The 23691-nt window shown below is 54.3% G+C and overlaps 2 protein-coding genes across 3 annotated transcripts in view; both read left to right on the top strand.

Annotated features, from left to right (window-relative positions):
• Positions 1-700: 700 nt before the first annotated feature.
• ints5 (integrator complex subunit 5) lies at positions 701-5646 on the top strand. The gene is made up of 2 exons (XM_059641620.1): positions 701-948; positions 1874-5646. The coding sequence occupies exons 1-2, from the start codon at positions 896-898 to the stop codon at positions 4749-4751; spliced, it is 2931 nt and encodes a 976-aa protein (XP_059497603.1). The 5' UTR covers positions 701-895; the 3' UTR covers positions 4752-5646.
• A 12779-nt stretch (positions 5647-18425) lies between these two features.
• The window catches only part of LOC125449214 (neutral alpha-glucosidase AB), a 38505-nt gene continuing 33239 nt past the window's right edge, over positions 18426-23691 (top strand). For both annotated transcript variants that reach the window (XM_048524901.2, XM_048524900.2), the window contains exons 1-2: positions 18426-18510; positions 20017-20118. In XM_048524901.2, coding sequence (XP_048380858.2) covers positions 18491-18510; positions 20017-20118 — 122 coding nt within the window. In that variant the 5' untranslated portion in view covers positions 18426-18490. The remainder of the gene's footprint in view (positions 18511-20016; positions 20119-23691) is intronic.

The following is a 23691-nucleotide window of genomic DNA, read 5'->3' as shown; positions in this document are numbered from 1 at the left end:
ATTTGTACCCTAAGAGGTGACATTGTAAAACTTTGCCCTGAATTCCTGTATGTCTTACTTGAGTGCGCTGACAACAAAGAATATTCTAATTCTAATTCTAAAGCTAAACCAATGAAAAACAAAACAAAACCCAAAGAACTGGGGAAACTAAATCAGGAACAAAAACAGAGATAACGTTTTGGATCCGGTGGCCCTTCCTCAGAACTGGCCTACTCCTGAGGAAGGGTCACCCGGACCCAAAACGTTATCTCCGTTTTCTTCCCTTCACAGATGCCACCACACCTGCTGAGCTTTTCCAGCAACTTCTGCTTCTGTTCAAAAAAAAGACCAATGTTGACTGTTAATTCCTGGGACATTTCTGTGGGACGCTGTTGAAATGTAATCTCTCGTTACCACTCCACCATGACATTTCTTTGGGCAGGTTGGTGTCAGGGCCTGATGGTGGGAAGGCGCTACATAAATGCAATCTGAGGTAGTGGGGAAATTCCCGAGGGAACATTGGATTTGGTTCAGCGTACGGCGGACCTTGTAAGAAACCCATTAATTTAAAATCCATAAAAGTTGCATTTATTTTCTCCCGACAATTCATGCCCAAACAAGCAACTCATTCCCCAGCGGATTTGTTTGGTGGTGGGGGACGGAATCGTAATTTCCGGAACCAGGTTCAAAGGAGAAGGGTACTCCAGCCGGAAGCTTTAGAGACCGGAACACGCCGCAGCCCCCGGAAGTGGGTTCGGGGGGAGCGGGTTGCGGCCGCTCTCCGGTCGATCGACCGAGCCAGTCGCACAGTGAGAAGAGGCTGAGTACCCGGGAGTTAGAGGCCACTAGAGCCGTCTCCTTGCAGCGGTGCTAGCCCACGGTGCGGGCCCCGGGTTCCCACGGAACCAGTGTACTCATGGCGGCGACGACGGCGATAGAGGGAAGCTGCAGCCTGCGGGCGGCCATCAGGCAAGTGTACACGCATGCGCGGCGGCCGGACCCGGGACTGTGCATGCGCTCTGTTCCACTGGGCTGCAGTGGCGCCACCTCCGGTGGGAGACGGGAACTGCACCGTGACCGTTTTGTTGACATTGACGGTTCCTATTGTCAGGGGGCACCCCATCCCATCCCCCCCCCCCGATCACTGACCCACCGACAGTGCCCGCTCCTTCGGCACTGACCCTGCGACAGTGCCCGCTCCCTCAGCACTGACCCTCCGACAGTGCCCGCTCCCTCGGCACTGACCCTCCGACAGTGCCCGCTCCCTCGGCACTGACCCTGCGACAGTGCCCGCTCCCTCGGCACTGACCCTGCGACAGTGCCCGCTCCCTCGGCACTGACCCTGCGACAGTGCCCGCTCCCTCGGCACTGACCCTGCGACAGTGCCCGCTCCCTCGGCACTGACCCTGCGACAGTGCCCGCTCCCTCGGCACTGACCCTGCGACAGTGCCCGCTCCCTCGGCACTGACCCTGCGACAGTGCCCGCTCCCTCGGCACTGACCCTGCGACAGTGCCCGCTCCCTCGGCACTGACCCTCCGACAGTGCCCGCTCCCTCGGCACTGACCCTGCGACAGTGCGGCGCTCCCTGATTATGCTGAAGTGTCCGATGGAGGGCGGAGAGAGATTTGTAGAATGTTTGTTTGTTTTGAGGCAGTGAGCGACTGTCATCTGGGAAAGGGCCGTGGGAGTGGATTCGACAGGAGCTTGTGGAAGCGGGGAAGAAGACCTGAGAAGGCGGATGTTGTGGAGAGCTGTGGGGTTGCAAGATGCGGGGAGTGGGGGGGTACAAATCAGAGCGATCTGTAGGAGGGCAGGCAGGGTGTGATGGGTAAGTAGCCTGCTGTGGCATTCCCTGTGGCTGATTTCCCATTCCCATTGCTATCATCCTTCCAGTTCGCAGGAGCTGCTGCAGGAAATGAAGGCGTTCATCAGCGGCATTGACCCAGTACATGGTCACAAGCTGTCAGTGAAGGAACATGCCCGCTGTGGGATCTTGCTGCTTCGGAACCTGCCCCCGGCCCGGGCTGCCGTCCTTGAGCACCTGCGGGGGGTCTTCGACGAGTACGTCAGTGGCTACATCCTGGAGCTGAACCGCGAGGGGACAGCGGGACCTCCGAGCCTGGCACAGCCCGGCCTCGACGACGTCACCCAGGAGATCCAGGGCGTGCTCTCGGAGTTTGTGCACTCCAACCCAAAGGCCTGGGCTCCCCTGGTCTCGGCCTGGTCCATCGAGCTGATGGGTCAGCTCAGCAGCAAATACTCGAGCCGCCACCAGGTCCCCCACACCAGCAGCCTGAACGAGCTGCTGCAGCTCTGGATGTCGTGCAAGGCCACGCGGGTACTGATGGAGATCTATGTGCAGTGCCTCTCGTCCATGATCAGTAGCTGCCCAGATGCCTGTGTAGATTCCCTCCTGGACACCTCAGTGCAGCACTCGCCGCACTTCGACTGGGTGGTGGCTCACATCGGCTCCTCCTTCCCCAACACCATCATCAGCCGCGTCCTGTCCTGTGGCCTGAAGGATTTCTGCATGCACGGGGCCTCCTCGGTGGTGGACCCCCTCTTCCCATCCCTGGCGGACAAGAGGGTGCCCAAGATGGCATCGGTGGTGGGCATCCTGGGCCACTTGGCCACCCGGCACTCGGACAGCATCCGGCAGGAGCTGCTGCTGATGTTCCACGAGAGCCTGAGGCCTAGCCGGGAGCCTCAGCACAACGCCACAGTGCCCTTCCTGCTGCAGCTGGCTGCCATGAGTCCGGTGCTGCTCAGCACTGTCTCCAGCGAGCTGGTGGAGTCTCTGACCCCCACGGTGCTGGAGCAACTTCACCAGCAGTTTGCCGGGCTCGGCCGCGACGATGCCGACAACCTGGTGGGCCTGGTGGTGCACCTCATCTGCCAAGCTGGGCCTGGGGCTTACCGCATCCTCCAGTTCCTGGTCAACACGGCCATGCCAGCCTCGGTCATCACCACACCAGGCCTGGCGGTCAGGGATGGAGTGCGCGATGCCTGTCACCGTATTATCCAGCTGCTTCTCCTCAACCTCCAGAAGCTGGTCTACAACAGGCCCCTGGGCAGCCTCGGTGAGCCACAGCCCCCTCGCACAGTCCCCTTCTTCGACGAGCTGAAGTCCCGGGTCCGGGACCTGTGCCTGGAGACCCTGAGGCTGGAGCGCAAGCGGCACCTCTGGCAGCACCAGCTCCTGGCCTTGCTGTGCGTCTACAGTGGGCAGAGCTGTACCACCGAGGCCCTGGGCCACCTGCTGGTGTTGGCACGGAGCCCTGAGGAGCTGGCCTTAGCTGTCCAGTTGCATGACCAGCTCTCGGCATCGATGCCAGGCCTGCTGCAGGCCACCGTGAGGCGCTGCGTGCACAGGCTCCACTCTTCCAGCCTGCCCGAGGCCCAGTCTGCCCAACTCCTCACCAACCTGGCATTGCTGCTGCAGCGGGATGGGGAGGTCAGGGAGGCTGAGGAGGAGGGTGAGCTCAGAGAGGAGGAAGGGTCTGCTTTCCCGTCTCCGTCTGCCATCAGCTGTGGTCTGGCAGAGGCCCTGTCTGTGCACGTGCGGGACCTGGGACAGCTCCTGCGGCGCCCCGAGACCCGGCTGTCAGACTCCGCGGCCGCCCTGCTCTCGGCTGTGCCCCTCCCCCGTGCCGTGGGCCCCGCCCTGCTCTCGGGCCTGTCCCGGGCTGGGGTCGGTCATTTCCTGAGGGCCCTGAGGCAGGGCCGGCCTGGTCCAGCCCAGGACAGTGCCCGCCTGCTGGTACGTCTCAGCTCTGTCTCCCCCGGTGCCCTGCGGGCCGTCCTGCAGCAACTGGTATGCTCCGCTGCCCAGGAGCCCGGCCTGTTCGGTGGGACTCCCCAGGAAACCCCCAGGCCTCCGGATCACACCTCCCCAGGCCCCGGTGACTCCCTGCTGGACGTTAACCGCAGGTTTGGCACCGCCGTGAACTTCAGGGGCAGCGTCTGGGCCGTCTTCCACGCTGGCATCATTGGGCGTGGCCTAAAACCTCCTGCCTCCTCGGCCTCCCCTTGCTCCCCCTTCCCAGGGTCTCTGGAAGAGTCCGACAACCTGTACCAGCTGCTGAGCCTGGTGGTGAGGTGCAGCACGCAGTGGAGGAGGCCCCTGGCGCAGTCTGAAGCCGGCCCGGCCGTGCCCCCCATTAACCCAGAGGCAGCGAAGGCCGTGGCTGTGGCCCTGGTGGAGGAGCTGTGCCCGGATGTCACCAACAGCGAGCTGGCCTGGCCTGGCGATGACCACAGTCGCAGCACAGTGGAACGGGACCTGCAAATCCGCAACCACTTTGAAAGAAACCCGCTCTTCTTCCCCCTGCTCCAGCTGGTCGCTGTGGGGAGGCCTGCCCTCTGCTACTGCTCAGTGCTGCTTCGGGGCCTCCTGGCCACCCTCATGGCCCACTGGGAAGCGTCCCGGGACTCCCTGACCACTAGCTCACCCTGGCAGCTACAGGCTTCCTGCTGCCTGGTCTCCTGCATGGGTGAGGGTCAGCTCCTGCCCCCCGTGCTCAGCAACATGCACGAGATCTTCCACCTCCTCACCCCCTTCGAGGTGCACCTCCTGCTGCTCAGCGTCTGGGATTACATGAAGGATAATGGCCCACTCCCCCAGAAGTTCACCTTTGACCCTGAGCAAGGCCAGTTCTACCGGGACTTCACGCGGGACGGTGACATATGCAAATACCTGAATGTCCCGCACAGCATCCTCCACAAGAACATTGAGCAACTGGGACACCTGTGTGGTCGCTTTCAGATCTGACCCACACTCTGCCATTCGCCGTTGGTGTCACCATTGTGTGGTGCGGGGGCTGAAGTATCGATAGGAAGGTCCACACAGTCAAATATCCCCGAACCCGAGCAGCTGACCGTGCCCAAACCCGAGCAGTTGACCGTTCAAATCCTCGGCTTTTAAAGCAGTGATCTCCCAAAGGCAATGATTTCAAGCCCATTGCAGATGACCGAGTCAACAGCAGTGATACAGGACAGTGTGCTGCAGACTCCTGTTGTGAGGTGAGCTGTGATTTTAAAAGCCGCCACGCTCTGTGATTATCAACGATTATCCCGCGTGATGCTGGAATTGGCCAGGGACAATGGGATGATGCTGTGCCAGTCGCTGTGTTCTTGTCCTTTAGGATGTGCCGGCCTCCTGTGTTTTCTCTCACTCTCTTTCTCACGTCCACTCCCACGTTCTCTGTTTCATTCCCTCTTTTCTCTGACTTGCCCTCTCACTCTCTATCCTGTGCTCTCACCCCCTTTTCATCTTTCCCTTTGTCTTGCCCTCTCTACATTTCTTTCTCAATCTCTCTCTTTGTTCTTTTTATCCCCCTCTCTCATTCTTTGTCTCATGCTCTCTCTCTCGCTCAGACTTTCTCTCTTTCTCTTCTGCTCTATCTCACATTCTCACTTTTTCTTCCTCATGCTCATTCTCTCACTCATTTCCCACTTGAACCCCAATGGCTCCCCACATGAAGATAGACTGACCTATGACTGCCAGCCAAGACAGGGCAACCTTTGATGTGAAGCCCACCAGGGTTGAATTACTCTTGTAAATAGAATATCGAAGTTTGTGAATATTAACCATTCTGTTTTGTAAATTGTTCCCTCTAAGGTTCTGAAAGAAAAACATTGCGTTGAAATAAATATTTGTGTGTGTGCGCTGCCTGTATTGAACAGTCCAACAGAACCTGACCCTCTACTTGGAGTCGATCCTAAAGCCCAGCAGTGCCATGAAACATAACTTCACTGTGAATGTCCAAAACACTTTACCCCGGGACGCTGTGCCCCAGGGGATATCAGTGCTTAGACACAGTTTATGTTCGGCAGATTGGGTAAACATTTGCCTATGAGATAATGAACGATCAGGGCCAAAAGTGGGAACATGACAGTGGGCTGGATGGCAGTCACAATCTTATCGATAACAGAAGCAGGCATGAGGGGCCGAATGGCCAATAACAGGGGAGCAGCACGCAGCCCCACAACCACCTGGACTGCTACCTGCTCTCTCCCTGTACCCCTCTCCCAGTCCAGAACGCTACCTGCTCTCTCCCTGTACCCCTCTCCCAGTCCAGAACGCTACCTGCTCTCTCCCTGTACCCCTCTCCCAGTCCAGAACGCTACCTGCTTTCTCACTGTACCCCTCTCCCAGTCCAGAACGCTACCTGCTCTCTCCCTGTACCCCTCTCCCAGTCCAGAACGCTACCTGCTCTCTCACTGTACCCCTCTCCCAGTCCAGAACGCTACCTGCTCTCTCCCTGTACCCCTCTCCCAGTCCAGAACGCTACCTGCTCTCTCACTGTACCCCTCTCCCAGTCCAGAACGCTACCTGCTCTCTCCCTGTACCCCTCTCCCAGTCCAGAACGCTACCTGCTCTCTCCCTGTACCCCTCTCCCAGTCCAGAACGCTACCTGCTCTCTCACTGTACCCCTCTCCCAGTCCAGAACGCTACCTGCTTTCTCACTGTACCCCTCTCCCAGTCCAGAACGCTACCTGCTCTCTCACTGTACCCCTCTCCCAGTCCAGAACGCTACCTGCTCTCTCACTGTACCCCTCTCCCAGTCCAGAACGCTACCTGCTCTCTCCCTGTACCCCTCTCCCAGTCCAGAACGCTACCTGCTCTCTCCCTGTACCCCTCTCCCAGTCCAGAACGCTACCTGCTTTCTCACTGTACCCCTCTCCCAGTCCAGAACGCTACCTGCTCTCTCACTGTACCCCTCTCCCAGTCCAGAACGCTACCTGCTCTCTCCCTGTACCCCTCTCCCAGTCCAGAACGCTACCTGCTCTCTCACTGTACCCCTCTTCCAGTCCAGAACGCTACCTGCTCTCTCACTGTACCCCTCTCCCAGTCCAGAACGCTACCTGCTCTCTCCCTGTACCCCTCTCCCAGTCCAGAACGCTACCTGCTCTCTCACTGTACCCCTCTCCCAGTCTAGAACGCTACCTGCTCTCTCCCTGTACCCCTCTCCCAGTCCAGAACGCTACCTGCTCTCTCACTGTACCCCTCTCCCAGTCCAGAACGCTACCTGCTCTCTCACTGTACCCCTCTCCCAGTCCAGAACGCTACCTGCTTTCTCACTGTACCCCTCTCCCAGTCCAGAACGCTACCTGCTCTCTCACTGTACCCCTCTCCCAGTCCAGAACGCTACCTGCTCTCTCTCTGTACCCCTCTCCCAGTCCAGAACGCTACCTGCTCTCTCACTGTACCCCTCTTCCAGTCCAGAACGCTACCTGCTCTCTCACTGTACCCCTCTCCCAGTCCAGAACGCTACCTGCTTTCTCACTGTACCCCTCTCCCAGTCCAGAACGCTACCTGCTTTCTCACTGTACCCCTCTCCCAGTCCAGAACGCTACCTGCTCTCTCCCTGTACCCCTCTCCCAGTCCAGAACGCTACCTGCTCTCTCACTGTACCCCTCTCCCAGTCCAGAACGCTACCTGCTCTCTCCCTGTACCCCTCTCCCAGTCCAGAACGCTACCTGCTCTCTCACTGTACCCCTCTCCCAGTCCAGAACGCTACCTGCTCTCTCCCTGTACCCCTCTCCCAGTCCAGAACGCTACCTGCTCTCTCCCTGTACCCCTCTCCCAGTCCAGAACGCTACCTGCTCTCTCACTGTACCCCTCTCCCAGTCCAGAACGCTACCTGCTTTCTCACTGTACCCCTCTCCCAGTCCAGAACGCTACCTGCTCTCTCACTGTACCCCTCTCCCAGTCCAGAACGCTACCTGCTCTCTCACTGTACCCCTCTCCCAGTCCAGAACGCTACCTGCTCTCTCCCTGTACCCCTCTCCCAGTCCAGAACGCTACCTGCTCTCTCCCTGTACCCCTCTCCCAGTCCAGAACGCTACCTGCTTTCTCACTGTACCCCTCTCCCAGTCCAGAACGCTACCTGCTCTCTCACTGTACCCCTCTCCCAGTCCAGAACGCTACCTGCTCTCTCCCTGTACCCCTCTCCCAGTCCAGAACGCTACCTGCTCTCTCACTGTACCCCTCTTCCAGTCCAGAACGCTACCTGCTCTCTCACTGTACCCCTCTCCCAGTCCAGAACGCTACCTGCTCTCTCCCTGTACCCCTCTCCCAGTCCAGAACGCTACCTGCTCTCTCACTGTACCCCTCTCCCAGTCTAGAACGCTACCTGCTCTCTCCCTGTACCCCTCTCCCAGTCCAGAACGCTACCTGCTCTCTCACTGTACCCCTCTCCCAGTCCAGAACGCTACCTGCTCTCTCACTGTACCCCTCTCCCAGTCCAGAACGCTACCTGCTTTCTCACTGTACCCCTCTCCCAGTCCAGAACGCTACCTGCTCTCTCACTGTACCCCTCTCCCAGTCCAGAACGCTACCTGCTCTCTCTCTGTACCCCTCTCCCAGTCCAGAACGCTACCTGCTCTCTCACTGTACCCCTCTTCCAGTCCAGAACGCTACCTGCTCTCTCACTGTACCCCTCTCCCAGTCCAGAACGCTACCTGCTTTCTCACTGTACCCCTCTCCCAGTCCAGAACGCTACCTGCTTTCTCACTGTACCCCTCTCCCAGTCCAGAACGCTACCTGCTTTCTCACTGTACCCCTCTCCCAGTCCAGAACGCTACCTGCTCTCTCACTGTACCCCTCTCCCAGTCCAGAACGCTACCTGCTCTCTCACTGTACCCCTCTCCCAGTCCAGAACGCTACCTGCTCTCTCACTGTACCCCTCTCCCAGTCCAGAACGCTACCTGCTTTCTCACTGTACCCCTCTCCCAGTCCAGAACGCTACCTGCTTTCTCACTGTACCCCTCTCCCAGTCCAGAACGCTACCTGCTCTCTCACTGTACCCCTCTCCCAGTCCAGAACGCTACCTGCTCTCTCACTGTACCCCTCTCCCAGTCCAGAACGCTACCTGCTCTCTCACTGTACCCCTCTCCCAGTCCAGAACGCTACCTGCTCTCTCACTGTACCCCTCTCCCAGTCCAGAACGCTACCTGCACTCTCACTGTACCCCTCTCCCAGTCCAGAACGCTACCTGCTTTCTCACTGTACCCCTCTCCCAGTCCAGAACGCTACCTGCTCTCTCACTGTACCCCTCTCCCAGTCCAGAACGCTACCTGCTTTCTCACTGTACCCCTCTCCCAGTCCAGAACGCTACCTGCACTCTCACTGTACCCCTCTCCCAGTCCAGAACGCTACCTGCTTTCTCACTGTACCCCTCTCCCAGTCCAGAACGCTACCTGCACTCTCACTGTACCCCTCTCCCAGTCCAGAACGCTACCTGCTTTCTCACTGTACCCCTCTCCCAGTCCAGAACGCTACCTGCTTTCTCACTGTACCCCTCTCCCAGTCCAGAACGCTACCTGCTCTCTCACTGTACCCCTCTCCCAGTCCAGAACGCTACCTGCACTCTCACTGTACCCCTCTCCCAGTCCAGAATGCTACCTGCACTCTCACTGTACCCCTCTCCCAGTCCAGAACGCTACCTGCTCTCTCACTGTACCCCTCTCCCAGTCCAGAACGCTACCTGCTCTCTCCCTGTACCCCTCTCCCAGTCCAGAACGCTACCTGCTCTCTCACTGTACCCCTCTCCCAGTCCAGAACGCTACCTGCTTTCTCACTGTACCCCTCTCCCAGTCCAGAACGCTACCTGCTCTCTCACTGTACCCCTCTCCCAGTCCAGAACGCTACCTGCTCTCTCACTGTACCCCTCTCCCAGTCCAGAACGCTACCTGCTCTCTCACTGTACCCCTCTCCCAGTCCAGAACGCTACCTGCTTTCTCACTGTACCCCTCTCCCAGTCCAGAATGCTACCTGCTCTCTCACTGTACCCCTCTCCCCTCTCCCAGTCCAGAACGCTACCTGCACTCTCACTGTACCCCTCTCCCAGTCCAGAACGCTACCTGCTTTCTCACTGTACCCCTCTCCCAGTCCAGAACGCTACCTGCTCTCTCACTGTACCCCTCTCCCAGTCCAGAACGCTACCTGCTTTCTCACTGTACCCCTCTCCCAGTCCAGAACGCTACCTGCTCTCTCACTGTACCCCTCTCCCAGTCCAGAACGCTACCTGCACTCTCACTGTACCCCTCTCCCAGTCCAGAACGCTACCTGCTCTCTCACTGTACCCCTCTCCCAGTCCAGAACGCTACCTGCTCTCTCACTGTACCCCTCTCCCAGTCCAGAACGCTACCTGCTTTCTCACTGTACCCCTCTCCCAGTCCAGAACGCTACCTGCACTCTCACTGTACCCCTCTCCCAGTCCAGAACGCTACCTGCACTCTCACTGTACCCCTCTCCCAGTCCAGAACGCTACCTGCTCTCTCACTGTACCCCTCTTCCAGTCCAGAACGCTACCTGCTTTCTCACTGTACCCCTCTCCCAGTCCAGAACGCTACCTGCTCTCTCACTGTACCCCTCTCCCCTCTCCCAGTCCAGAACACTACCTGCTCTCTCACTGTACCCCTCTCCCAGTCCAGAACGCTACCTGCACTCTCACTGTACCCCTCTCCTAGTCCAGAACGCCACCTGCTCTCTCACTGTACCCCTTCCTCTCTCCCAGTCGAGAATGCTAACTGCTCTCCCACTGTGTCCCCCGCACCCCCCCAGTCCAGAACGCTACCTGCTCTCTCACTGTACCCCTCTCCCCTCTCCCAGTCCAGAACGCTACCTGCTTTCTCACTGTACCCCTCTCCCAGTCCAGAACGCTACCTGCACTCTCACTGTACCCCTCTCCCAGTCCAGAACGCTACCTGCACTCTCACTGTACCCCTCTCCCAGTCCAGAACGCTACCTGCACTCTCACTGTACCCCTCTCCCAGTCCAGAACGCTACCTGCACTCTCACTGTACCCCTCTCCCAGTCCAGAACGCTACCTGCTCTCTCACTGTACCCCTCTCCCAGTCCAGAACGCTACCTGCTTTCTCACTGTACCCCTCTCCCAGTCCAGAACGCTACCTGCTCTCTCACTGTACCCCTCTCCCAGTCCAGAACGCTACCTGCTCTCTCACTGTACCCCTCTCCCAGTCCAGAACGCTACCTGCTTTCTCACTGTACCCCTCTCCCAGTCCAGAATGCTACCTGCTCTCTCCCTGTACCCCTCTCCCAGTCCAGAACGCTACCTGCTCTCTCCCTGTACCCCTCTCCCAGTCCAGAACGCTACCTGCACTCTCACTGTACCCCTCTCCCAGTCCAGAACGCTACCTGCTCTCTCCCTGTACCCCTCTCCCAGTCCAGAACGCTACCTGCTTTCTCACTGTACCCCTCTCCCAGTCCAGAATGCTACCTGCACTCTCACTGTACCCCTCTCCCAGTCCAGAACGCTACCTGCTTTCTCACTGTACCCCTCTTCCAGTCCAGAACGCTACCTGCTTTCTCACTGTACCCCTCTCCCAGTCCAGAATGCTACCTGCTCTCTCACTGTACCCCTCTCCCCTCTCCCAGTCCAGAACGCTACCTGCACTCTCACTGTACCCCTCTCCCAGTCCAGAACGCTACCTGCTTTCTCACTGTACCCCTCTCCCAGTCCAGAACGCTACCTGCTCTCTCACTGTACCCCTCTCCCAGTCCAGAACGCTACCTGCTTTCTCACTGTACCCCTCTCCCAGTCCAGAACGCTACCTGCTCTCTCACTGTACCCCTCTCCCAGTCCAGAACGCTACCTGCACTCTCACTGTACCCCTCTCCCAGTCCAGAACGCTACCTGCTCTCTCACTGTACCCCTCTCCCAGTCCAGAACGCTACCTGCTCTCTCACTGTACCCCTCTCCCAGTCCAGAACGCTACCTGCTTTCTCACTGTACCCCTCTCCCAGTCCAGAACGCTACCTGCACTCTCACTGTACCCCTCTCCCAGTCCAGAACGCTACCTGCACTCTCACTGTACCCCTCTCCCAGTCCAGAACGCTACCTGCTCTCTCACTGTACCCCTCTTCCAGTCCAGAACGCTACCTGCTTTCTCACTGTACCCCTCTCCCAGTCCAGAACGCTACCTGCTCTCTCACTGTACCCCTCTCCCCTCTCCCAGTCCAGAACACTACCTGCTCTCTCACTGTACCCCTCTCCCAGTCCAGAACGCTACCTGCACTCTCACTGTACCCCTCTCCCAGTCCAGAACGCTACCTGCTCTCTCACTGTACCCCTCTTCCAGTCCAGAACGCTACCTGCTTTCTCACTGTACCCCTCTCCCAGTCCAGAACGCTACCTGCTCTCTCACTGTACCCCTCTCCCCTCTCCCAGTCCAGAACACTACCTGCTCTCTCACTGTACCCCTCTCCTAGTCCAGAACGCCACCTGCTCTCTCACTGTACCCCTTCCTCTCTCCCAGTCTAGAATGCTAACTGCTCTCCCACTGTGTCCCCCGCACCCCCCCAGTCCAGAACGCTACCTGCTCTCTCACTGTACCCCTCTCCCCTCTCCCAGTCCAGAACGCTACCTGCTTTCTCACTGTACCCCTCTCCCAGTCCAGAACGCTACCTGCACTCTCACTGTACCCCTCTCCCAGTCCAGAACGCTACCTGCACTCTCACTGTACCCCTCTCCCAGTCCAGAACGCTACCTGCACTCTCACTGTACCCCTCTCCCAGTCCAGAACGCTACCTGCACTCTCACTGTACCCCTCTCCCAGTCCAGAACGCTACCTGCTCTCTCACTGTACCCCTCTCCCAGTCCAGAACGCTACCTGCACTCTCACTGTACCCCTCTCCCAGTCCAGAACGCTACCTGCTTTCTCACTGTACCCCTCTCCCAGTCCAGAACGCTACCTGCTCTCTCACTGTACCCCTCTCCCAGTCCAGAACGCTACCTGCTCTCTCACTGTACCCCTCTCCCAGTCCAGAACGCTACCTGCTTTCTCACTGTACCCCTCTCCCAGTCCAGAAGGCTACCTGCTCTCTCCCTGTACCCCTCTCCCAGTCCAGAACGCTACCTGCTCTCTCCCTGTACCCCTCTCCCAGTCCAGAACGCTACCTGCACTCTCACTGTACCCCTCTCCCAGTCCAGAACGCTACCTGCTCTCTCCCTGTACCCCTCTCCCAGTCCAGAACGCTACCTGCTTTCTCACTGTACCCCTCTCCCAGTCCAGAACGCTACCTGCACTCTCACTGTACCCCTCTCCCAGTCCAGAACGCTACCTGCTTTCTCACTGTACCCCTCTTCCAGTCCAGAACGCTACCTGCTTTCTCACTGTACCCCTCTCCCAGTCCAGAACGCTACCTGCTCTCTCACTGTACCCCTCTCCCAGTCCAGAACGCTACCTGCACTCTCACTGTACCCCTCTCCCAGCCCAGAACGCTACCTGCTCTCTCACTGTACCCCTCTCCCAGTCCAGAACGCTACCTGCACTCTCACTGTACCCCTCTTCCAGTCCAGAACGCTACCTGCTCTCTCACTGTACCCCTCTTCCAGTCCAGAACGCTACCTGCTCTCTCACTGTACCCCTCTCCCAGTCCAGAACGCCACCTGCTTTCTCACTGTACCCCTTCCTCTCTCCCAGTCTAGAATGCTAACTGCACTCCCACTGTGTCCCCCGCACCCCCCCAGTCCAGAACGCTACCTGCTCTCTCACTGTACCCCTCTCCCCTCTCCCAGCCCAGAACGCTACCTGCTCTCTCACTGTACCCCTCTTCCAGTCCAGAACGCTACCTGCTCTCTCACTGTACCCCTCTTCCAGTCCAGAACGCTACCTGCTCTCTCACTGTACCCCTCTCCCAGTCCAGAACGCCACCTGCTCTCTCACTGTACCCCTTCCTCTCTCCCAGTCTAGAATGCTAACTGCTCTCCCACTGTGTCCCCCGCACCCCCCCAGTCCTGAACGCTACCTGCTCTCACTGTATTCCTCTCCCCTCTCCCAGTCTAGAACGCTACCTGGTCTCTCACTGTACCCACACCCATCCCTGTCCAAATGCAACCCGCAGGTGAACAGCCTCCTTTAGTTACCATAAGTGATTATGTAAACTGTCAATCACCAGCTGTGATCCTGTCCCTGATGACATGCGGGAAACCAGAGTACAGTTTTAATGTCTGTGAATGATATGAAACATTGTGGACCCTGAGGACGCCGTGGACAGGTCAGTGACAGATGAAGTTCAGTGCAGAGAACAGATGGATATGTGGTTTGAAGAGCGTGGAAAGACTATTTGAAATAGTGGGTACAATTCTAAGGGGGTGCAGGTGGAGAGGGACCTGGGTGAATATATTCACAGATCACTAAACTGGCAAGACCTATGGAAACAGCAGTATGTGAAGTATACATGGAAAAGTATGTGAAGTATACAGTGCTGTTGGCATCATTAACCAGGGCATGGAGTACAACAGGGGAGGAGATGGATTAGCCCTAATGTTACCGAGCTTGGAAGTCAGAGACTTAGACAAATGTCCTAGGTCCACGGGTTCAAATCCTACCAAGGCAGGATGGAATTTTCACCTTAGGAAAATTTTAATAGAAGTCCGGAATTAAAGAGCAATCCAAATGGTCCCCATGTCAGCCACGGATCAGCCATTGTACAGCAGAGCAAGCTCTAGGCCTGAATAGCCCACTCCTGTTCCTCTGTTGTACAGTAACACTGGACAGTTTGGAGCTCGAACCGAAGCCCAACTAGATCCTAACTACATATAGAAATGTGGAGGTCAGTTACAGAATACATTCACAAGTGTCTGTCTTCCGATCCCACACTTGAGGTTCACCAATGATGGGAAAATGTGAAGTTGTTCTTTCCGGGAGGGACAAGAACAAGAATAGTGTTATTAAAAAACCAAAAGAACTGCGGATGCTGTAAATCAGGAACAAAAGCTAATTTGCTGGAAAAGCTCAGCAGGTCTGGCAGCATCTGTAGAGGAGAAAACAGAGTTAACGTTTCGGGCCCATTTGTGAGAAAGGGTCACTGGACCCAAAACGTTAACTCTGTTTTCTCCTTCACAGATGTTGCCAGACATGCTGAGCTTTTCCAGAAACTTCGTTTTTGTATTTCAATAGTGTTAATTGAATGGAGAGAAGCTGTACAAAGGTGCCACACAGAGGGACTTCTGCATGAAACACAGAAAGCTAGCAGCAGGTAATCGGAAGGCAAATAGAATGTTTGCCCCTATTTCAAGGGAGCTGGAGTATAGGGGTAGTGAAATCTTACTGCAACTGTACAAGGTGCTGCTGAGATCATGGAAAGCCACAGTATGGAGACAGAGGAGGTGATGGCCTGGTGGTTTTATTGCTGGACTGTTAATCCGGGGACACAGATAATGGCCTGGGAACCCCGGTTCGAATCTTGCCCCAGCAGATGGTGGAATTTGAATTTAAAATCAAAAGGAAAATTATGAATCTAATGATGGCCATGAATCCACTGTTGATTGTCAGGAAAAACCCATCTGGTTCACTGATATCCTCTAGGGAAGGAAACTGCCATCCTTACCTAGTCTGGCCTACATGTGATTCCAGACCCACATCAGTGTGTTTAACTCCTCTGGGCAGTAAATGCTGCCTGGCCGGCTGACACCATTTTCTAATGAATGAATAAAAAAAAAAGAGACCCTTTGGTCCAACCAGTCCACATCACACATAATCCCAAACTAAACTAGCCCAACCTGCCTGCACTTGGCCCGTACTGATGTACTTATCCAAAAGTCTTTTAAACACTGTCGTTGTACCCACGTCCACCACTATCTCATGAAGTTCATTCCGCATGCGAAACACCCTCTGTGCAAAATAATTGTCCTGTATGTCTTTTTTTTAGTCCCTCTCCTCTCACCTTAAAAATGTGTCCCCGAGTCCTGAAGCCCCCCTTACTGGGCAAAAGACAAGTACCATTAATTATAGAGACAGTAGGAACTGCCGATGCTGGAGAAGCTGCGATAACGCAGTGTGGAGCTGGATGAACACAGCAGGCCAAGAGGAGCAGGAAAGCTGACGTTTCGGGCCTAGGCCCTTCTTCGGAAATGGAGGACGGGAAGGGGATTCTGAAATAAATAGGGAGAGAGGGAGAGGCAGATAGAAGATGGATAGAGGAGACGATTGGTGAAGAGGAGACACACAGGTCAAAGAGGCGGGGATGGAGCCTGTGGAGCTGAGTGTAGGTGGGGAGGTAGGGCGGGGATAGTTCAGTCTAGGAAGGACAGACAGGTCAAGGAGGCAGGATGAGGCCAGTGGGTAGGAGATGGGGGTGGGGCTTGAGGTGGGAGGAATGGTTAGGGAGGCGGGGACGAGCTGGGAGGGGTTCACAACTGGGAGGTGCAGTTGTTTGGTGCGAATCGAGTGAAGATGTTCCTCAAAGTGGTCTCCAAGCCTCCGCTTGGTTTCCCCAATGTAGAGGAAGCCACACCGGGTGCAATGGATACAATATACCACATTGGCAGATGTGCAGGTGAACATCTGCTCGATATGGAAAGTCATCTTGAGGGCTGGAATGGGGGTGAGGGAGGAGGTGTGGGGGTAGGTGTAGCACTTCCTGCAGTTGCAGGGAAAAGTGCCAGGTGTGGAGGGGTTGGAGGGGAGTGTGGAGCGGACAAGGGAGTCCCGGAGAGAGTGGTCCCTTTGGAAGGCAGACAAGGGTGGGGAGGGAATTCGGATTGTAGATGACGGATGTGTTGGGTGATGATGCGTTGTATCCGGAGGTTGGTGGGGTGGTACGTGAGGACGAGGGGGATTCTGTTTTGGTTGCTATTGCGGGGAGGGGGTCAGATGGATGAGTTGCGGGAAATGTGGGAGACACGGTTGAGGGCGTTTTTGACCACTGTGGAGGGGAAGTTGTGGTCCTTGAAAAACAAGGATATCTGGGATGTCTGGGAGTGGAATGCCTCATCTCGGGAGCAGATGCGGCGGAGGCAAAGGAATTGGGAGTAGGGGATGGCCTTTTTGCAGGAAGGTGGGTGAGAGGAAGTGTATTCTAGGTAGCTGTGGGAGTTGTTAGGCTTGAAATGGATATCGGTTTCCAGGTGGATGCCAGAGATGGAGACAGAGAGGTCCAGGAAGGAGAGAGAGGTATCGGAGATGGCCCAGGTGAACCTAAGGGTGGGGTGGAAGATGTTAGTGAAGTGGATGAAATGTTTGATCTACTTGTGGGAGCATGAGGCAATGCCGATGTAGTCATCAATGTAACAATGGAACAATCCTGCAGTGCCACAATGATGCCACCCGAAGGTTGCAGGAACAGTAACTCATATTCCGCTTGGGATCCCTGCAGCCCAATGGTATCAATGTGGACTTCACCAGCTTCAAAATCTCCCCTTCCCCCACCGCATCCCAAAACCAGCCCAGCTTGTCCCCGTTTCCGTAACCATTTCTCCCACCTCAAGCCCTACCCCCATTTCCTACCCACTAGCCTCATCCCGCCTCCTTGACCTGTCCATCCTCCCTAGACTGAACTATTCCCTCCCTAACTCCCCACCTACATTCACCTTTACTGGCTGCAACCCCACCTCTTTGACCTGTCTGTCTCCTCTCAGCCTATCTCCTCCTCTATCCATCTTCTATCTGCCTCCCTCTCTCTCTCCCTATTTATTTCAGAATCCCCTTCCCCTCCCCAATTTCTGAAGAAGAGCCTCGACCGGAAACGTCAGCTTTCCTGCTCCTCTGATGCTGCTTGATATGCTGTGTTCATCCAGCTCTACATCTTGTTATCTACCATTAATTCTACCTCATTTTATAAACTTCTGTAAGATCGCCCTAAACCTTCTATGCTCCATCTGGTGTACAGAGCAGCTTTGGTCCCTGATAATTCATTGATAATTCACTGGAAGCAGTTCAGAGAAGGTTCATTAGAATGATCCCATTATACAGGGCTGACTTATGAGCAAAGGCTAAATGGATTGGGACTCTACTGACTGGAGTCTCAGAGAAAGGAGTAATGGCATAAAAACTACAGGGTTCTCAATGTCGGTGCTGAGAAGGTGATCCCCCTCATGGGAGACTCTAGGACCAGAGAGTCTCAGAATAAAGGGGCACCAGTTGAAGACTGAGATATGGGGAAATTTCTTCTCTTAGAGCGTTGAGAGTCTTTGAAACTCCTTGCCACAGAGAGCAGAGTGGGCACAGTTCCTGTGTATATTTAAGGCTCAGAGAGATCCTGGATCGGTTGGGGAATCAAGGATTACTGGGGGAAAGGGCACGAAAATGGACGTTGAGGAATGTTGAATCAGCGATATTCCTACTGAATGGCAGAACAGGCTTGAGGGGCCGAATAGCCTAGTTCTGATTTGTTGTGGGTATATAAGGCGGGGGTAGATTGAATTATAGGGACACTTGGAAATGCTCTGAGATGCCAATATGGGCTGAATAGCCTGGCCTTGCCTCAGTTCCAATAGGGATTATCTAAACTGTCAATCACCAGCTGTGAGCCAGCCCCCGATGACGTGCGGCGCCATGTGTCAATCATCCAGCTGTGTTCCCGCCCCGAAGTCGTGCGGGAGTCCAGTGTCAATCACCCTGGGGACCCCGCCTCATGCGGATGCGAGCCAATCAGGTTGAGCTGACGTGTCCGCGCGCTGTGGCGTGTAGTGGGCGGGGCGTGTCGGGTAAAGTTCAGGGGCGCGCTGACGTCACACGGGCGGCTCGAGCTCGGCCAAGATGGCGGCGCCGCAGCGGAGGTGAAGCGGGGCCCGAGGTTTCGGTCTTGCTCCTGAGTTTGCTGTCCCCCGGGCCTGGGGCGGACTAGAGAGAAACCTGACCATTGCCCCCTTCGGGGACGGGGACGGGGACGGGGACGGGGACGGGGACGGGGACGGGGGTACCGCGGGTTAATAAATGTAGCCGGGCTCAGGGGGAACAGGATTTCCTGCCGCCAGGAGCTTACTACCTGCAGCCGGAGCGGCCTGGAAGCGCCAGGCCCCAGCAACCCCCACCCCCACCCCCACCCCAGCCCCCACCCCCCACCCCCCTCCCCCACCCCCCTCCCCACAGACCCACCCCCCTCCCCACAGACCCTCCCCTACCCCCACCCCTTCCCCTACCCCCACAGACCCACCCCAGCCCTCACCCCACAGACTTACCCTTATCCCTATCCCACCACACCTCCACCTCATGCACCTACCCTTACTGCTGCCCCACCCCCACCCCCACCCCCACCCCCACCCCCACCCCCACCGACCTACCTGTACACCCCCTGCTCACAGTCTTCTCACCCCCCACCCAACACACCTACCCCTCTTTATCCACCCACAGCACAATCTCATTCATCCCCTCCACTCCCCAAAACCTCTTCTCTCTTATCCCCTCATCCCACCCCAACTCATCATTTCCCTCTCCCTCAATCTCTCCTGCTCAACTCTGCCTCTTCTTCCACGTATACCTACTCAGCCTCCCTCTACTCATTCATCTTCCCACTACCCAACTTCCCTCACCACCTCCATTACCTCGCACAACCTCTCAATTCCTATTCCCTCTACCAGGCCTGGATGCCCTCCTTCCACCCCCAAATTCTCTACACTTCCTGACCTCATTTGCCTCACTGCCACTCAGGTTCCTTTCTGGATTTTTATTTGTTTAGACCAAGTGATTTTACAAATAGTTACTGCGGTTTTAACCACCCACACCTTTGGTGCATTTTGAAAGCCACTTTGATGTCTTTGACCAGAAAATTGGGCCAGCCTTAACAGTGCTGTGCCAGGTCTCAATTGAGATGTCATCTTGTTGGATGGATTTACAGGGGTATTACTATACAATGAGCAGGGAAGCATTCTTGCTGTGACTCAGGCTTCCCAATCAACATTACTATAATGTAATCCGATCATTTACAACTTGAACTAGAAGTGTGGAAATTGGCTGCTGTGTTTCCTGTGTAGCTACTGATTATGAGAAGCACTTTTTAAAATGTTGTGAAGTTCTTAACTGTAACTTCATCGTAACAAGCGTATTTTCAACTTATTACCATGATATATACACACACTGTTTTACCTCTGATTTGCCATGTTTGCGACTTGGCTGTTAGGTCTGACCTTGTTTAATGTGGTGGTTTATACATTGATGCTGCGTTGACCCTGGTATTTGCGAGTGCCTTGTTCCAAACTCTGGGTGAGTGAGGATTCATTGGTGGATGATGGATGTCTTACACCTGATCGGTTAGTTAATAGGTCATTAACTGCCTCTCTTTTCAGCGTGCGATGTATAGTCCTAACTTGGGTGGCTCTTCATATCACTACAACAGAAGCTGTGGACAGAAGTAACTTTAAAACTTGTGAACAAAGTGCATTCTGCAAGTAAGTGTTGACAAAATACAAAGATCAAAATCTTTCTGGATCCTTGACCCTGTCTCCAAGTGTTCTGTCTTTTGAGTTTTGGAAGCTGTAAAATTGGTGCACTTAGTTTTTATTTTAAACTTCTTATTCTGCATGCTCACACTATAGCGAGAGTTAACATCAGGGCACCTTTAAGCATTCCTTCTTAGGCTGGTGAGCCTTTTTAAAATTGATTTGATTTATGATTGTCATGTGGACCTAGGTGTGGTGAAATGTTTTTGTTTTGTGTGCAGTGCAGGCTCCCTCTTTATCCACCCACAGCACAACCTTCCTCATCACCCCCAGCACAATCCCATTCATCCCCTCCACTCCCCAAAACCGGCTCTCTTATCCCCTCATCCCACCCCCACCCATCATTTCATACCATACAAAGTACGTTAGGGTAATAGAACAGAGCAAAGAATACAATGTTATGGCTGCAGAGAAGGTTTACGGAGATCAAGAGCAATGTCAATATTAAATTTGAAATTTGAGAGGTCTATTCATCAGTTTAATAACAATGGGGAAGATGTTCTTGAATCTGTTGGTACATGTGTCTGAGCTCTTGTATTTTCGGCCTGTTGGAAGAGATTATAACCACTTGGTGAGGATCTTTTGATTTATGTTGGCTGCCTTCCTGAGGCAATAACAAGTTTCGATGGAGGTAACGATGGAAGGCTAATTAACGTGATGGACTGTGCCATGTTCACAACTGTCGGCAGTTTCTCATGGTCCTGGGTGGATCAGTTGTCCTACCAAGCTGTGATGCATTCAGATATCATGCTTTCTGTGCATCTATAAATCTTGTTTGGAGTCTTTATGGATGTGCCGAATTTCCTCACCCTCCTGAGGAAGTAGAGGCCATGTTGTGCTTTCTTGACCATAGCATGAACGTGGGTGAACCAAGACAGATAGGGGGTGACCGTCGCTTCTTAGGAACTTGATGCTTTCAACCCTCTCTACCTCAGTGCCATTGATGGAGACAGGGTGGCCCTCTTCTTGAAGTCAATAACCAGCTCTTTCATTTTGCTGACTTCGAGGGTGAAATTGTTATCTTCACACCATGCCACGAAGCACTCTATCTCTTTCCTGTACTTTTGTCTCGTTGTTTAAGATCTGGATGCCAACGATGGTGTCATTGGTGAACTTGTAGATGGAATTTGGCCACACAGTCACGAGTGTATATGGAAGGTAGTAAGAGACAGTCTCATGGGAGGATTATTGTGGAGGTGGTGTTGTTACCTATTTTCACTGTGGCCTGTGGGTCAGCGAGTGGAGGATCCGATTGCAGTGGACAGAGCTCAGAATCTGGAGAGTAGTTTGGTTTTAATTATGGTGTTGAAGGTGAACTGTAGTCAATAAGTAAGAGTCTGATGTAGGTATTTTCGTTGTCCAGATGTTCTGGGGATGTGGGTAGGGCCAGGGAGATGCTGTTTGCCATGGACCTGTTGTGACAGTCGGTGAATTGCAAGGGATCAAGGCAGGCTGTGAGGTTATAGAGTTGATGTGAGCCATGACTAACCCCTTGAAGCATTTCATAATTACAGAGCTCAGAGCCATTAGACAGCAGTTATTGAAGCATGTTGGATCAGTTTCCTTTAGCACCAGGACGTGGCCGCCTTGAAACAGGAGGGGACTTTAGGTCATAGTGAGGAGAGGTTAAAGATATTAGTGAATACCCCTGTCAGCTGGTACATGCAGGACCCGAGTGCATGGCTGGGGACTCTGTATGGGCAGCTGATTTCACACTCAAAGGCCGGACTGATGTTGGACTCTAAGAGAACACGTGTATCTGGGGCTGTTGGGAAGGTAACATCATCTCACTGACCTTCTGTTTGAAGCAAACGTAAATGCATTGAGTACATCAGGGAGGGGTGTGTCCTTTCTGCTATTCTGTTCTGCTTCACTTTGTAACTCATTATATTATGTAGGCCTTGCCTGTGTCTGTCTGGTTAGTTTGGGTCTCTACCTTAGCCCAGTATTACTTCTTGATATCTCTAACAGCCTTACGGAGGTTGTATCTGGGTATCTTGTAAAGGTCAGGGTCATCCGAGTTGACCACCTCACTCCTGGACTTCTGTAGGCAAAGGATCTCCTGGTTCATCCATGGTTTCTGGTTGGAGATTGAACAGTTATAGCACAGTTCGGGCCCTTCGACCCATGATGTTGTGCCGACCTATTACCTACTCTAAGATCAAACTAACCTGCGTACCCTACATTTTACTGTCATCCATGTGTCTATCCAAGAGTTGCTTAAATGTCCCTAATGTATGTGACTCTACTCTCATCACCGGCAGTGCATTCCATGCACCCACTACGCTCTGTGTGAAGAGCCTATCTCTGACATCTCCCGTATACCTTCCTCCAGCCACTTAAAATTATGTCCCCTTGTGATAGTCATTTCCACCCTGGGAAAAAGTCTCTGGCTATCCACTCTATCTATGCCTCTTGTACACCTCTAGCAAGTCACCTCTCATCCTCCTTCGCTCCAATGAGAAAAGCCCTAGATCCCTCAACCTTTCCTCATAAGACCTGCCCTCCAGTCCAGGCAGCATCCTGAAAAATCTCCTCTTTCAGATTAGCTCCTTTGGCACGCAGCCCTCTGTGCACTTGCTAATGGAGTCTGTAACAATAATGACATACTTATCTAGGTTGGTCACCGAGTTCTTGAATGTGGACCAGTCCACTGATTCCAAGCAGTGCTGTAGATGCTCTTCTGCTGCCTTAGACCTGCACTGTGTTATCTGTACTGGGTCTTCATGTTTCAATTTCTGCTTGTAAGCTGGGAGGGAGAACACAGCGTTGTGATCTGATTTTTTCCAAAATGCGTCAGCATCTTTGTGTAGCAATGGTCAAGGATGTTCGAATCTCTGGGGGACAGGAGAGGGGTTGATGGTATTTTGGTAGTGCCCTCTTGAGGTTGACCTGTTTGAAGTCACCGGCTGTAATGAGCAAGGTGTCAGGGTATTCTGTCTCAAGTCTATTTGCAACAAGTTTCATCAAGCGCACTCTTCACATGTGCATGGGGCAGTATGTAAACTGCTGTCAGGATAGCGCAGGTAGTAGGGACCGCACTTCTGTTAGGTATTCTAGGTCAGTGGTACAGAAGTGTTTAAATCCACCTATTCAGCCAAACGCTTGCAGTTCCATGAAATTTAATTACTGTGCATTTTATTGAAACTATTGATCTTGATCCCCTCAGAACTGTTAGTTATGGTTCACATCAACAGTAGCCTCCTAGCCTGCCTTGATCCCTTGTAATTTGCCTATTGGCATATCGTAGGACATTCAGCATAGAATGTAGAACAGAACAGTACAGTACAGGCCCTCCGGCCCATGATGTTGTGCCGACCTATTATCCTACTCGGATCAATCTACCCTGCGTACCCTACGTTTTACTGTCATCCATGTGCCTATCCAAGAGTCGCTTAAAAGTCTCTAAAGGATCTGACTCCACTCCCACTGCCAGCAGCACATTCCACACACCCACCACTCTGTTTAAACAGCCTATCTCTGACATCTTGTCTACACCTTCCTCCAGTCACCTTAAAATTA

This window comes from Stegostoma tigrinum, chromosome 42 (genome assembly GCF_030684315.1).
Source record: "Stegostoma tigrinum isolate sSteTig4 chromosome 42, sSteTig4.hap1, whole genome shotgun sequence".
Taxonomy (NCBI): domain Eukaryota; kingdom Metazoa; phylum Chordata; class Chondrichthyes; order Orectolobiformes; family Stegostomatidae; genus Stegostoma; species Stegostoma tigrinum.
Note: the sequence above shows the minus strand (reverse complement) of the source record. Positions and strands in the feature narration are given on the sequence as shown.